This window comes from Monodelphis domestica, chromosome 6, assembly GCF_027887165.1.
Source record: "Monodelphis domestica isolate mMonDom1 chromosome 6, mMonDom1.pri, whole genome shotgun sequence".
Classification (NCBI taxonomy): Eukaryota; Metazoa; Chordata; class Mammalia; order Didelphimorphia; family Didelphidae; genus Monodelphis; species Monodelphis domestica.
Window position 1 is genome coordinate 6,353,373 of NC_077232.1, and position 15,380 is coordinate 6,368,752.

The 15,380-nt window shown below is 56.3% G+C and overlaps 2 protein-coding genes across 7 annotated transcripts in view; one reads left to right on the plus strand and one right to left on the minus strand.

Annotated features, from left to right (window-relative positions):
* The window catches only part of KDM2A (lysine demethylase 2A), a 93,313-nt gene extending 87,878 nt beyond the window's left edge, over positions 1 to 5,435 (minus strand). The window contains exons 1-3 of one of the 5 annotated variants that reach the window (XM_007502644.3): positions 5,210 to 5,435; positions 3,934 to 4,277; positions 3,679 to 3,801 (exon numbers count right to left, since the gene is read on the minus strand). In XM_007502644.3, the coding sequence (XP_007502706.1) occupies positions 3,679 to 3,720 (42 nt within the window). In that variant the 5' untranslated portion in view covers positions 3,721 to 3,801; positions 3,934 to 4,277; positions 5,210 to 5,435. Of the gene's footprint in view, positions 1 to 3,678; positions 3,802 to 3,933; positions 5,130 to 5,209 lie in introns of those variants that run through there. The other 4 variants (XM_007502642.3, XM_007502643.3, XM_007502645.3 and 1 more) reach the window with 4 other exon arrangements.
* A 923-nt stretch (positions 5,436 to 6,358) lies between these two features.
* Positions 6,359 to 15,380, plus strand: part of LOC130454925 (uncharacterized) — a 50,260-nt gene continuing 41,238 nt past the window's right edge. For both annotated transcript variants that reach the window (XR_008912682.1, XM_056801251.1), the window contains exon 1: positions 6,359 to 7,701. Coding sequence is in view for 1 of the 2 variants with exons in the window: in XM_056801251.1 (XP_056657229.1) it covers positions 7,412 to 7,701 (290 nt within the window). In the remaining variant the exon portion in view is untranslated. The remainder of the gene's footprint in view (positions 7,702 to 15,380) is intronic.

The following is a 15,380-nucleotide window of genomic DNA, read 5'->3' on the forward strand; positions in this document are numbered from 1 at the left end:
TCTGGGCTGGCTGCCGATTCCCCAGACTCATGCCATTCTGCAGTTCCTGGATCTTGCTTTCGTCTTCCAGACCTGTCTCTTTATAATCTCCACTTCATCAGTTCCTTCTCTGACCAGTTTCTTGAAATACCTCCTCCTTTTTCTTCCTCCATACAGTCATTTAGATCATTAGAATTTTATTCCTGAGAAGCTTCCATTACCCTTGAGAAGAGTTCCCTTGTAGAATCTCAGGCTGTGGAATCCCACCTACGATCTAGCTGAACTCTAAGACCATTCTCCTTCAATCCAGAGGAGCCATGCCGCCCAGCATTCAATCCCTCCTTAGCCAACATCACCAGGGCAGTCACCAGTCACTTCCTCTAAAGATCTCTGTCAACATAAAATCTACTTTCTATTACATAGCACCTTTAATGCAGAATGAGCCACTTCAACTAAGATCCCCAAAGTTGATGTTTTGTCATAAGAATCTACAAGCAAATCGTTCCATTCAGAAAAAATGGACATTTGTCATGATTAAGGAGAGCCAGCCATTGTTCATTCATATCTCTCTCAAACTGTCAATTCAGCCATGGCACCAGAAAACAGGCACTCCAAAGTAGGCTATTCACAAGTTCTACTGCATACACAACCCATCTAGGTAAGGAACATTCGTCCCAATCCACAGCAGTAATACAATTCAGCCAAGAGACCACCAAATTAATCTGTAATTATTATGGTTCCTACCTGTCCCAAGAGTTAGAGACTAATCAAAATTTGCTTTGCCAAACAGAGTCTGTGCTTTTTAGAACCAGCTGTAACAGTCCATAAGCAGCATAAATAATACTAGCTGACATTTACATAGGACTTACAAGACATTGTACTTACATCATCTTATTCTGTCCTTAGAGCAACCTTGTCATCATGCTACAGGAATTATTGGTTCTACTTTCCAGAGGGAAAAACTGAGGCACCACAGCGTTAGGTGTTTCTTCCCCCCAGGGTCACAGTAGAACTGGGAAGTATTAGAGGAAAAATCTGGCCCTGGATCTCTCCTGATTCCAAGTCTAGCTCTCCCTTTCTCTACCACACTGTCCCTTCTCCAAGAACTGAACCAAGAACTTAGAATGTATATTTTTTTACTTTCAGGTTAGTTCTGATATGGAAGAGGCCTAATCTACTTATGCAGTGTCCTTTCCAAATAAGGATGTTAACTATCTGCTATAGAGATGGACACTCAATTTTTCAGGATGCCAGGAAGATCCTGAGGAACATATTAATTAATGATGGCCTCCATATTACCTGGTTATCCTATGACTACATCAACATAAAGAATCCAAGGCTGAAAGGGAATGGTGTATAATTATACATGATGAAGCTTCGTCTGCCCAAAGAGATGAGAAAACACACCTGTCTCCCTTCAGAGGGACAAGGGGTGTGGAACACTGTATACTTTGTCAGAGTCAGCTGATATGTAGGTTAATGTGGCTAAATTGTCTTTTCCTCTTTCTTTTTTTCATTCTTTCTTACACGGGAAGGCTCAGTGGGTGGGAGGAAAGGAAGATAATACCCGAACCAAAAATATCAATCGAATGAACACCTTTCTTAGAAGAACTACAGCACATGGTGATCACACAAAAACTTTACCTCACTGGTCACATTAAGCAAACCTGTCATATCTACTTCCTTCCTTTCATATTCCATGCTTGATAACCACAAAATAAGGAATTCTACGCTTTGATCAACTTTTAAAATGACAGATTGGTGAAAAAACATTTTTAAGTCTGTGAAAGAGGAATGACAACTTCTACAGTCTTTTTAGCCCCAAAGCTTACAATCCCTCTCTGGCCTTAAGCTTTTTCATAGCTCATTCCCCCAGGCCTGGAATGTACTCCCTCCTTGCCCCTGGATTCCCCTTGAAATATTTTGCTGTCTTCTCTCACCCCCCCCCCCCCAGTCTTACCTTCAGGAGGACTCTCTATGAGAGACCTACCTTTTCCAATCCCCTCTAGTTGCTAAAGAGCTTGCATCCCCTCAACTCGTTTTGTATTTCTTTTATATTTTACTTGTGTACATGTTGTACCTCCTAATGGAAAACAACTTCCTTAAAGGCAAGGATTTCTTTTCATTTTGGTCCTTGATTCCTGGGGTTTGTGGTTCGCACAAAGTAGACACTTCAAACAGGTTTTTGAAGTTCTAGATACACAAGTCCACAAATCTATACACCCTTGATACTACATTTATATTAGACTAAAAATACCATTCTACTTGGAAAAAATGTCTAACAACCAACAGAAGATTCTTGGCTTGTGTTGATTTTATAGGCAGCAGCATCTCTGAAGAGGAGAGTTTACTATTGGACAGAATGTATCTTTTGCTTCACTAAAAAGATTTACGACACCTATTTATTCAGATACGTCAATTTCCAACAGCAAACGGCATCTAGCATGTATCTTCTATGAATCTGTGTTCATTTAATAGCTTTGCCTTTCAAGACCATATGATAAAGTCTACTTCATTGACTTGTAGGAACTAGTGTAGAGGGAAGCAAGCAGAACAATTTACCCAAGAACAATGTAGAGACTAACGCTGAAAGACTGCAGAACTCTAATCAACTCAGTAACAACCCACAATTCCAAAGGCCTATTACCGACCTCTTTAGAGAAAGGTGATAAGACTGGGGGTGAAAATGAGAACTGTGGTTTTTGGACACAATCAATGCAGTAACATGTTTGACTTGACTATCAATATTTGTCGCTAAGATTGCGTTTTCCTTTTTTTCCTGACGGGGTTGGGAGGGAGAACAAATCCAGGACTGAAAAAAATGTCTTTAATTAATTGAAAAAAATTTTTTGTAAAAATAATTCAAGGTACTTTCTATCTGCCACAAAAGTTGGAGGTTTCTTGTAGATTATATTTTCTTCCAATACACAGAGACAGGCTGTAGAAGATTCAAGGATGTTCCCTTCTAAATGTTGCTATCATGACACATTACCAACCCCAAACAAGTGCTGGAAGAGAGAGGTAAATGTAGCAACCAAGAGAGGACTCCTACTAAAATCAAGACTCTTAGTAGAGCAGAATTGCACCTTCCCCTGCGAGATGAATGGTAAGCTTCTGGACAGTGGGCTCTGCATGTCTTAATTTGCTCTGACTCTCCAGAGCCTGGCACAGAATCTTGACTAGAGAATATTCTAGATAAATGCCTTTAAAATTGGCTTGTACTTACCAAACGACCATTTGTCAATTTGATAATGAATGTCCAACAGTAGTTTTCTCGTGTGTCTTACGAGGGGAAACATTATCAAGGTTTTTTCCGTGTAAAACCACACAGAAAACAACTTTTTAAAAGGCTGCAGAATGGATAGAGAAGTGCCTTCCCATTTCCCACGAAAAAGTAGTGCTCTTAAATTTACATGTCAATTATCTAACTGCATTCCATTAACATATGATTAAAAATCTTAATGGTTGTTCTTATAGCATAGCTCTAATGTCCCCCAAAACTAGCTGTCTGTAATGATTTTCCTAAGAAAAAAAGTGAAGCGTTCTATGTAAAACAGAACTCTTCTTGTCAAAAAGAATGACTAGTCAAACCCTAAAACCCAACAGCCTTAGTACACCTTGGGTCCACCTAAGAGTTTGGACCCAGAGGACAGAGACAAAGAGTAGCTATTTGCTGTGTTGGAGAAGGAGAACACTGACCAGTCTCTGGCTATAGCGGATTCTCTCTTCCTCGGGTTCCATCTCTCACTCTTCTGTTGAGATGACCGTCAAGAAAGCCTCTCCTGAGTTGTCTTCTTTCTCCTCAGGAAGCAGAAGGCAACACTAAAGAATGATAACAATATAAGCCTGGATCAGAATTCAGCCTTACACTGGTCCTTCCTTTACACCCTCCTACAGCCTATTTGGGGAGAGATACCAGTTAAGCAAGAGGCACAATAAAGCTGAAAAACGCACCGAGAGAGTTGGCTCCTTCCCCATAGATTTTGGACTTCAATGCTTTTGCCCAAAAGGTTCCTTCCAGGCAATGAGCACAGCCAGGTATAACAAAAAGTTGTCTATGGCCTGGGCAAGTGTGTTGATGGTTTCACTTCCTTCAGTAGAGGGAACAACCCTGGCCTCTACCCACAGGGCAATCCAAATGAACAGGGCTCTTCCCTTGAAGTCAGCATCAGCATAAAATCCCAGGACTCAAAGAGACTTTCAACTCCCCTTTCATCTTGGAAGGTCTCACCGGTGAAGTGGACACTGAACTAATCCGAATGGAACAGTGGTTTTAACTGGCTTCTTCTAAGCAGAGCCTAAAAAGAGACCAATACACACACACTAACTCCCTACGGAAAGACTGAGAAGTTAGTGTGTGTTGCTGTGGTGGTTGTTGTTTGTAACGGAGAGAGACAATTGCTCACGAGCACCTTCAGTAAATCAATACCTGTTCACCCTTCCTAAATCTTCTCTCCCCTCAAAATGCAACAAACCCCTAAAGGTGTAGAACTATCAAACAGATGAGGAGGGCGCAAACTGAAGACAGATTTCACCAGACCCTACAAAAGAGAGATGCTAACAAAATGAAATATGACTACAACATTAGTGGTAACACCAGCGAACGAACCATTCACAAAAACCAGACAGACTAAGACCCTGTCTCCACCAGTCAGTTCAGGATAACAACAAAGTGTCTAAATGAAATACACTTGTGGATCATAACATGGCTTCCGTGGGTAACAGGATTTGGTTTTTCTTCCTTCTTCTTCTTTTTCCCCAACTACAAGCCATTCTTTTTAAACGGTCACCGGGACCCTGCTGACAGAGTTGGGGAAGAGTCCAGTGTTCCCTGCTAAAGGTCCCGTCTCCTCCAGAAGGCAAGAGAGCGGCGTCTGCACCCTATTAGCAAAGAAGGACTTGGCTTTAGAGGAGGAGCAGCAGAAGGAGGAGGAGGAGGAGGAGGAGGCGGCAGGGCCGGGCCGGGAGCCGGGGGGCCGGGGCCGGAGCCCAAGCCTAGTAGCTCAGTCGCCGACATCCTCCTCCGGGCTCCTTCCTGAGGGGAAAGGGAGAGTTTCGAGGATTCTCGGAGGGAAAAAGAAAATGCAAACTTTGCACGGGGCTGGGGCTCGGCCCCGGCCACCAACTTCGCGGGGTGGGTGGGTGGAGGGATGGATGGATGGACGAGGAACGGACAGACGGACGCAGAGGATTGGCAGGAGGGAGGAAAGTTGGGGGGGGGGGGGCTCACCCGGGTCTCGCCGCTCAGTCCGGGTCCAAGCGATCGGGGCTCTGGCGACTTCGGCCGCTGCCCAATCGGGGCGAGCCGGGCCCGGCCCGCGAGGCTCAAGAGGCAGCGGCCCCGGGAAGGCTCGGGGCCGTCAGGCGGCGGGGCTCGGGCGCGGGCGGCAGGAGCCCGAGCCGGGGCCCATCCGCCGGGCGCGAGCGGGCCCCCGCCGGCCTCCCCCGCCGGCCTCCCCTGCCTGCCCGGCGCCTGAGCCGGGAGACCCAGGCAGGGCCGAGCCGAGAGGCCGAGCGGGCGGGCGAAGGCGGGCGGGCGGGCTGGGAGGCCGGCACGGACGGACGGACAGACGGAGGGACGCGGCCCGGCCCGGCCCGGCTCGGCCCGGCGGCTCCGCGGCGCTGCGGCGGCCCGGCCCGGCCCGGCCCGACTCCGGCTCCGGCTCCGGCTCCGGCTGCGGCAGCGGCCGCGGAGAGGCTCGGCTCGGCGCGCCTCGGCTCGGCTCGGCTCGGCTCGGCTCGGCACGGCCGGGCTCGGGCTGCGCCGCCGCCGGGAGGGGTGTTGTTTCCCTCACACAGGAGGAGCCGCTGGAGCAGCCGCCGCCATTTTGAACCCGTCAGACTCTCACATACACACAGCGCCTCCGAGGCCCAGCGCGCACGCGCGGCCTCCCCCCCACCCCCACCCCCCCCCGTCACCGTCAGCCCCCTCCCCCAACTCCTTCCCCGCCGCTCCCCCGCGGTGAGCGCGCACGCGCCACAGCCGGCCCCAGCGCAGAAGCCCCCGCCGGCGCGCGCACGCGCGGACGCGTCGCCTCCACCTCCCTCCCTCCCACCTCGGCAACCCCCGCGACCCCCTCCCCTCCGCGCCCCGCTACTGACGCAGATCCCCCTCACCTCTGCGCCAGCTCCTCCTCCTCCTCCTCCTCCTGGCCCCCTTCAGAGCGCTCGAGCCTGGCTTGCTCTCTGCGCCTGCGCACGGGGCATGGTTCCTCCTTCGAACTCCCCCGCCCTCTCTCCTCTCTCTCCATCCCCCCCCAAAGGGGAAAGGGAAAAAAAAAAAAGCCCCGCGCACGCCCAGCCCCACTCTGCGGGAGCAGTCGCAGTGCGCGCGCCCGGCCCCGCCCCGTCCCGCGCGCCCGCCTCCGCGCCCCTCCCCTGCAGGGCCGCGGAGCCGCGCGATGGGGGAGAACAAGCGCCCCCCGCCCCCCCTGCGGGGCGGGGGGCGCTCCCCCAACCCCTGTCCGGCCCCAGACCGGGTCCTGGCTCTGGCCCGGCCTTGTCAACGGCCACAGCGCCGAGCAGGACCGAGCGGGGCCATCCCCCAACCGGCCCCATCAGTCAGGCAGTGCCGCAGCCCTGCCGCAGAGGAGAGGGCTGGGCCAGGCCGGCCGAGCACGATCAGAGCTGCCGACGCCACTGCGGAGGCTGTTGCAGCAGCAGCTGGACCAGACGGAACTGGACGGGCCGGGCTGGGGGCCGGGAAGGGCAGGCAGAGCAGAGCTGAGCGGAGCAGAGCAGAGCTGGGCAGGCAGGGCAAAGCTGGGCTGGGCTGGGCTGAGCTGGACTGGGCTGGGCTGGGCTGGGCTGGGGTCGGATGGAGGAGACCCGGACCGGACCGCTATTCCGCTGTCTGTCCGTTGGGGGCTGGGCTGCCCCTCTTCTCCTGCTGGCTGGTGCTCCAGGGGACAGGCTGGTACGACCCTCTAGGGGCTGTAGAGTGGCTGCAGGGGCCACCTTGGCCAGTCCTGGGTCCCAGTCCAGGCTCCCTCCCCCACCCCATGCCAACCACCCCAGGCGACTGCTTTGCCGCATTGCGGGCTGGGCAGCGCTGGGTGTGCGCTGGGCAGTGCCGCAATGCGGCATGCCCAGGCCACCTGGGTCACCCCCACCCTGGGGGGAGGGGCACTGTCCTTTACCAGCCAGTGCCCCCACCTTCCCCAGGTCGGGTGGGACCTGCAGCTCCCCGTGGGCGGCAGACGGGTTCGCAGACCGCTGACCCCGACCTAGCCTAGCTTCGCTTTGCCTCTCCAGGCTGGTCAGGGCATCAGCCGTGGCTACCGTACTGCCGCATCAGCCTCCAGTGCTCCTCCTGATCCTCCTGGTCCTCGTCCATCCGTCCGTCGAGCTGTCCAGGCAGGTGGCAGGTGGCAGCGGTGGCGACTGGGTGGGCAACCCCAAACCCAAGCTGTGTCCAGCTGAGCCATGGCGGATGCTCTGTCGCCACCGCTGCCGCAGTCTGCTGTGGACGCCTGCCGCACTGCGCATTGCGGTACTGCGGGCAGCGGGCACTGCGGCAAAGCGCGTCCACACCCCATTCGAATTAGCCCGGGAACCTGGGCCCGGCATCCAGTGCCTCCTCAGCTCTAACAATGTTTCCGATAGTGCCCACGGCCTCCGGTGTGGTCCCAGCGAGGATGGAGTCAACGCGGGTGCGAGTGGTGCAGAGCCGAACCCGACCAGCTGTCCCTGCTGCCTCCAAAAAAGGGTGTGCATCTCTGGGTGAGTTTACACACGCGCGGTCCAGCCAGGCGGGTCTACACACGCGCCGCAGCCAGTGTGACCTTAACGTAAGTGACAGACGAGCCCAATACCAGGGTCAGATTTCCTGCCGTCTTCGCTGTAAGACCTGGCCCATTCCATTCTTCCACCCAAATAGGGTACGGTGGAAGATCCCGGAGGATCCGCCTACCCACTTTCCCCTCCTCCTTCGCCATCTGACGGGGGAGGGGGGGTATCGCTGCTCCTAGAACCAAGGACGCCAAGCCCCGCTGCCGCATTGGCGGCGGCGGCGGCGCGCGGTGGCGGCGGCGGCGAGCTCGCGGGTATATGACATTGTTACCATTTCGCCTTCCTCTTTGTTGCCATTTAGGCTTCTTGATTAGCTCCCCAGGAGGGGGGCAACAAATGACCAGCCCGGAGCCCGAGGGTCTGCCCCTCCTCGATGGTCTTCAAGAGGCCAATTGGGCACGCCAAGGCGGTCAGCCCGCGGGGCCCCAAGGGGAACCGCCGCAATGGCTCACCCACGGAAGGGGTCCGCGAGGTAGCTCCCGCTCTGGCCGCCTTGGCACAGGGGGCATTGGGCCTTCCTCAGGGCATCAGAGGGAGCCGCAGACCTGTGCAGGGTTCTGATAGCCGCCGTCAGCCGCCGCCGCGTACCAGACCAGGCTCCTTAGGCGTACTCGTAGCCATTGTCCCCTTTCTCGGGGCCGGGCGCCAAGGGAGCAATTTGCAAATCCCCCGTTCCGAGGGACAGGCAGCGGTCGCCCTTGCTGTACTGACCGTGCTGAGCCCTGGAGGGCGCTGTTTCAATGGAGGGGCGATGAGGGATCAAGTGAGGCTTTTCTGCAGGCAGGCCGGAGCGCTTCCCAATATGGGGGATGGGGTGTCCATGGGCGACTGGGCAGCACAGAGGCGATAGAGGGTTCATGCCCAAGAGGAGAAGGCGGAGGCCGGGGGATGGGCTCGCCTAGCCCCACGGGCATATTCCTGGGCGAGCAAAAGCCCAGCCGCCCACGGGCCTGCGGGGCTTGGTCACGGAGAGAGACCGCAGCTTTTCTTCCAGGTTCTGCCCCCGGAAGGGCATCATGGTGTGACCCAAGGCAGGGAAGCCTCGGGGTTGGAAGGGCCCATCGAGACATACTGGCTGGGCGCCTGGCTCCTCTCCCCAGTAACAGACTAGAAATGGCAGCTTCCCCCCAGGGGAGCTTCCTCCCCTTGGAATTCCTCGCAGGCCCCGGCCGGAGCCGCTTGGAGCCTGTGGAAATGATGCTGGCATCCCGCTCGCTTTCCTCAGGTGCCAGCCGGCGGGGAAGCTGTTCTGGGCCCCCCTTTGGGGCTTTCAGGCGGGGTCCCCCGGCTGGGCAGAGCTAGGCTCCCCTGCTAGCCCTGGCATTCGGTGGCCTTGTCAGGCCCCCTTGTAACCAGGGCAGAAGAGATTTCAGGGCTAGAAGGAATTGGGGAGCCCTTTGCCAGCACCCTTGGAACATGTGCACGTGGCAGGCCCCCACTCTGCCTGCCCTCTCCCCAGGGGGCCCCAAGAGAGCAGGCGCCCCGCAGGCGTGTGGGGAGGGTCCCCAGGTGAGGGGATGCAGTCAGAGTGTGTGAAGCGAGCCGTCCGGCAGGCTCCGGGCTCTCCAGCCCTCTCCATTGTCAGATAAGACAACAGACTAATGGGAGGTCAGTGACTTGTGCACGGTCACCTCGGAAGGTAGCCTGGGAGGTGGGATTTGGCCTTCTTTCTGGGACGCGTCTCTTCTTTTAGCTAGCCAGGCGGATGCATTGTGTGGCTAGGACTGTGCTCGAACCCTGAGCAGCCCGCTAGGATCTGTCTGGCCCTCGGGGCAGCCTAAGGAGCCTTCTGGGCGTCAGGAGGAGCCGGAGGCCCTGTGGGTCTGTACAGCTGTCAGCAGAGGATAACGCGCGAGCCTTGTGTACCCGGCAGAGCCAAAGATGAGAGGAGGCTGTCCCGGCGGGCTTGGGCTTGTCAACAAAGAGCAGACTGACTTACTGAGGGCTCAGCAAATCACGGCCATCAGGCCAAAGAGAATGTTAGTCATCGAGGAGATACATCAGGGCCGTGTTTGTGTTTCTGCTGTCATCGGTGACAACCTGTTTGATTTGTTCATTCGTCCTTATTAACTGCTTCTCGTGGGAAGAGTGTAAGGATTTGAATTTATGACCATTCCGTGAATTACAATATGTGACTTTTATCTCTTAGAAATCTTGCATCCCAGATCCATTAGGGCAGCCGGGTGGCTCCGTGGGGGGAGAACCAGCCTAGAGACGGGAGGTCCTGGGTTCAAATGTGGCTACAGACATTTCCTAGCCGTGTGACCCTGGGCAAGTCATTGCAGCCCCATGGCCCAGCCCTGACCGCTCTTCTGCCCTGGAACCAATCCCCAGGACTGATTCTATGAGGGAAGGGAAGGGTTTAAAAAGGAAAAAAAGAATCCATTAACCCACCAATATCTGTTGAGTGCCAGCTTGATGGGCCAACCCCCACTAAGTGCTCTGGGGGGGTCATTGAGGCCCACTAAAGATGGGGTCCCCACCAGGGACCAGTGTCGGTTCTTAGCAGGGAATGAAGGCTGAGAGGGCCCAGGGGAAGAGCCCTGCCCTGGGGCAAGAAGTCCTGGATTCAAAGGCTGGCTCTGAGCCCAGGTAGGTTCCCTTTGTAAAGCCGGAGGCTCTCCTGGCTCCGGAGTTAGGTCTCACCTGCATCCAGCAGGCTGGTCTCTGCCTTGCACATCTCTGGAGCAGCTCCATAACCGCTCCTTTTTCATCCCGCCAGAGCAGGGCCGAAGAAGGACTGCTGACTTGGGACTCAAAGGGCCCGAGTTCAAATCTGTGCTGTCCAGGCCTCCTGTGACGTAAGGATGGCCCTTGCCGCTCTTCAGACCCACCTGGCGTCTGTGTGTGTTAGGCGGGGGTCTCCTGTGCCGACGCAGACCGGCACCTTCTCTGCTCCCTTTCCTCTTGAAGTTTTCCCCAGGGCCCGTGAGGTGAGAAGCAACCTGCCTATTGTCACCCAGCCGGAATGGGTCTGAGGCAGGACTTGAATCCGGGACTTGCAGGGCTGGATGTTGATAGAACCAGCAGAAGTAGTGAGACTCCCGGAGAAAAGGAGAAAACAAGACTCTCTGTCTATGCCTTGGGCTGGGACTGAGCGTGCCGTGGCATCCAGGCTTTAGGAGAGAAGGCACTTGCCTCCGGGTCCCAGCCCCCTCCTCCTCTCCGCCCAGAGCCGCCAGAAGGCCGCTTGGGCCTTGGCTCTCCTCCTGGGTCTCACCCGGAGGAGGGCCAGCTCGGAGCTGGGGGAGGAGAGCCGCCGGGAGCCTTGGGGTGAGGGAGGAGGAGGAGGCAGGGACGTGGCTGGCGCAGGCTGGGCAGAGGCCCACAGCGCCAAGGGGCTTCTCGGGCCGGCCCTGGGAAGATGGCTGTGCGCCGAAGTGGCAGGAGATGGGCTTGGGGGGAGGAAGCAGATGAGGAGGCCCCAGGGAGCTTGTTGGCTGTTTCAGAGGGAGGGCCGGCAGGAGGAGGCGAAGAGGCCCGAGGCGCTCGCCCGTGGACCGGGGAGAGGCACGGGTGGGCCTGGGCTTTCATGGGTGTGGGGAGCAAAGCGGCCCCTCCTCTGCTCTTTAGAGGCTTCAGCAGGGCGAGAGTTCAAACTCAGCCTCTGCCAGTGCCTGGCTCTGACCCGGGCCTCAGCTTCTCGGCTGTCCCTCCCTTGGGGCAGCCCAAATGGCCCCTCGGTTCCCTGCTAGGTCCACTGCTTTGGGCCCTCCTGCCTTCCCTTCCCCGTGGGCGCGCTGGGCTTTGGGATCCTGGGATGCGAGGAAGGGCTCGGCCCTGCCTATGCTGGAGGAGGCCAGAGGAGCGTCCAAACGAGCATCGGCAGCCTTTCCTGAAGTCTGGAAGTGGAGTCTGGGCCCTGGACGGAGTCCAGCTGGAGCCAGAGCCTAGGAGGGGCTGGAGGACAGCCTCCGCACGGACCAGGAGTGGCCCTGTGACTCCTGGGGCAGGGGGAGGCCGGGAGCCCGCCCCCCCCCCCCCGCCCCCCGTGGCCAGCGTCCCAGAGCCTTGAGCCGCCCGGTGACGGGCTCCCTTTCTGTGTCTCCGCGGCTTCCACGTTGGGGGAGGCTTTAGCCTCCGTAAAGAGCCCCGCTTGGTGCTGGCTGCAGTTTCTTAGTGTGCTCTTTGAACCCTCCTTTCTCTACCCCACCAGGCCCGGCCCGTCTCCCTAGAACAGGCTGAGCTTCACTGAGTCTGGTGGTTTGCTCGTCCAAATGTCTTTATTGTGCATCGCACGGGAAGCGCGCTGGCGAGCCAGGATCATCTCAGTGTTCTCGGTCCCTGCTTCGTGACGGCCATTTCCACGCCCGATGGGGCTGCGGGGAATGTGGGGGGGGGGTCGTGCCTGCCTGGCCCGAGTTCCTTCTGGCTGATGGTGTTGGTGGCCAAGATGGCAGGCCGGCAGAGAGGCTCCCTTCTTTGTTGAGATGGGTTTGGCCATCGGTGTGCCACCAGAGAGGGAGACGCCTCGCATCGTGCCATTAGCTGCCAGGGCCCCCCCCCCCCCCCCATTGTATGTCTTGGGACAGACCATATCTGTGAACAGGAGAAAGCCAAGCAAGCTAATGTTCTGCTCCGCCCCGCCCGGGGGGGGGGGGGGTCCTTTCTCTGCTGCCGAGGCTGCTCCATCTTGATTGTGGCCCAGAATCCCAGGATTCTCTCCTGAGGGGGTGGGGGGTGGGGGCGGCCCCGGGAGACCTGCCGCAGGAGCAGGCTGAGAGCCCCTGCTGCCAGCTACTGCCTGTGCTCTGAGGGAGTCGGGCTCTCATTGTTCCTGCGTCATTGCCCTCAGAAGCCTTTTCCAGCATCCTCCAGGCAGAACACTCTCTACCGGGCTGCCCGGGATGCGGAGGAAAGCGCCAGGGCCGGGGATGGGGCCCTGCTCTTCCCCAGCTCCCTGGCTTTCCGGGGAGAGCTGTGCTCAGGGCAGCCCCGGAGCCGGGGAGCTCTGTTCCAGCACCTGCTGTGAGCCGGTTCCTGCGCCCAGGGGCCCAGGTACAGGGGAGCCCCCGCCTCCAGGGAGCTGCCAGGTGAACCCAGAAGACAGCACGCAAAGGAAAACACGCAGACTGCATCCGTGGGGTCATCTCAGACGGGGCAGGACCGTGAAGGAGGCTCAGGAAGCCGGCGACGGGAGATGAGGAGAGAGAGCTGGGGATGAGCCACGGCACGGGGCGCCCTGGCGCTGTGGGGGCCCAGAGAAGGCGCTCCTGCCAGGCCCTGCTTAGCCCATTAGGGTGGCCCCGCACCCCGCTTGCTGTCCGGTCCCGCGGCCGCCCTCCCTCTTGGTTTAGCGTGTCAGGCAGGACCCAGCCCGGCGCTCCTTAATGGGTTTTCACGGCCTCGTGGACTCTTCTAGACATTTGGTTGCTCCCGAGACGCCCACTGGCCGCGGGACCCAGAGCAAATGCCCGAGTCCCTCCCTCACTGGGTGGTTTGGAAGAGCCGGTGCCTGTGTGGTCCCAATAGGTCCCCCCAGACACGCCTCCTCCGAGCTATCCTCACCAGAATCCAGTGAGGTAGGGCCTGCCTTGATGCCCATTTTACAGTTGAGGAAACTGAGCCTGGCAGAAGCAAAATGACTCCCCCAAGTCTTTTTTTTTTTAACAATGCATATGGCTATTTTATTGAGACCCAACAAGGCATTCATAACTGAGCTGCAGGCAATCAGTGGGTGTAGGAAGCTCGGCCCCTGATACAGCTTCAAAGATCCATGGCTTTACTAGCAAGGCTGCACCAGCCTCTGTAAGATGCTATTTTAATGCTGGCTTAGTCATGCAGTGGGGGGAGCATAGGGGGCTCCACAAACAACATTTTTCCTATCAAGTCAATCATGAGTGAATGGTCACTTTTTCCTTTAATCCTAGACTCCCTAGGAAGAAGCTGAGGCAGGACTTGAACTCGTATCCTAACCCCAGCATGGAATATAACGTGGGAATACCTTCTAGGCATGGGGGGGGGGGGGGATGCCAAGGCAGTGACACAGAGATGGAGAACGATGTGTGAAGAGTGGTAAGAAGGACATTCAGCCGGATCATGGAGGGAATGACGTCTAATTCGGCAGGAAAGAGAGAGGGGCCCAACGGAGGCCTTGATCGTTGATTGTAGAGGTCAGAGGGAGCTCCAAGAATCGATCACGTGAGGCTGTTCCACCCCTGCTCACTCTCCCCAGGGCCTGGCCAAACAAGAGCTCCAGCTTCCCCACTCGGGAGTCCATTCTGGCCCAAAGTTGTCCGTGGGCTTCCTGGGTCGCCAGCCAGTCTGGGGCTCCCTCCCCGTCATGCCCACTTTGGAAATTCCTTCCCTCCTAACTTCCGGGGAGGCCCAGCCTTCCTTCCACACGGGGGCTCTTCACAGGTCCCAGGGCAGGGCCTTCTGCCCCGGCCCAATAAAGGGAGCGAGAGATGGGGCTGAGGCCAGTCCTCCTGACACCGTCCATCCCGTTTGCCCGTCGGAGACTGGAATATTTAGCATGGAAGGGAGCCAGGAGAAGCCTGGCCTTCGCTCCCCTGGTCCTGGCTGCGTGCCTCCTGTCCCTTCCATTCAGCTGGCAGCTCGGCGAGGGTGCGGACGCCGTCTTTGTGGGCTCCCCGTCTTAGCTCAGGGCCTAGAGAGAAGCACCTTCAGATGGGAACTTGTTGACGCATTGATTCCTCGCGCTCTGGTCAGCGAGGCGCACTTCATGGCGCCATGGATTTCACCAGGAAAGAGCTCGTTGGGGGGAGGGAAGGAAGATCCTCTATTTAAGTGCATTCGGGATGTCCTGATCGCCAGGAGAGAAGATTTGGTTCTTGTTGGAAAGGCAGGATGTTCCGGAAGGACAAAAGAATAGTGGGGCTTCTCACCATCGCTGGTGCGGGTGCGGCCTGGCAAGTTGGCATCACCCCCTGGGATGGGAAGATGGCATTCTGGAACCAAGCTGCCCTCTATCCCTGCCACGTTCTCTCTGAGACGGTTCGTGCGAATTGTTCCTCAGCTCTCCATGAAAAGGGAAATGGTGGCTTCATGACCTGCCGGTGACAGGGATCCCAGAGGAAAAATGTGTTCAAACTCTTATTGTCCTCATCAAAGAGGTCAGCTCGGAGCTCAGTGGACTGAGAATCAGGCCTAGAAATGGGAGGTCCTGGGTTCAAATTTGGCTTCAGACACTTCCTGGTAGTGTGACCTCAGGCAAGTCACTATCCCCCTTTCTTAACCCTTGCCGTTCTGCCTTGGACTAATACACACAGTATTGGTTCTAAGACAGAAGCTGAGGGTTTAGAAAAAAATCAGAGGGATTCTGCATCAAGGTACTGAAGAGAAGGAAAGAAGAGAATTCTTGGAGGGAAGAGCATTACTAGAGGATGAAAGCTTTGTCTGAGTCAGCAATGAGTAAGCCAAAGGAAGGCCAGGAGAGGAAGCAGATTAGTTTGCCTGGAAAGTAATTCATTTGGAAAATGAGGAAAAGTCATTTTGGATATCAGGTGATTATTTAAAAAGTGATTAAATTAAATTGTTAAAAATCCTCCTTAATGCACCTGGAGCCCTTCTCCTGAAATAGCCAGTGGGGCATGAAAACTTTGTCAGTTTGCCATTAGGAAGGGAGGGAATTAAGGAAGAAGAGATGG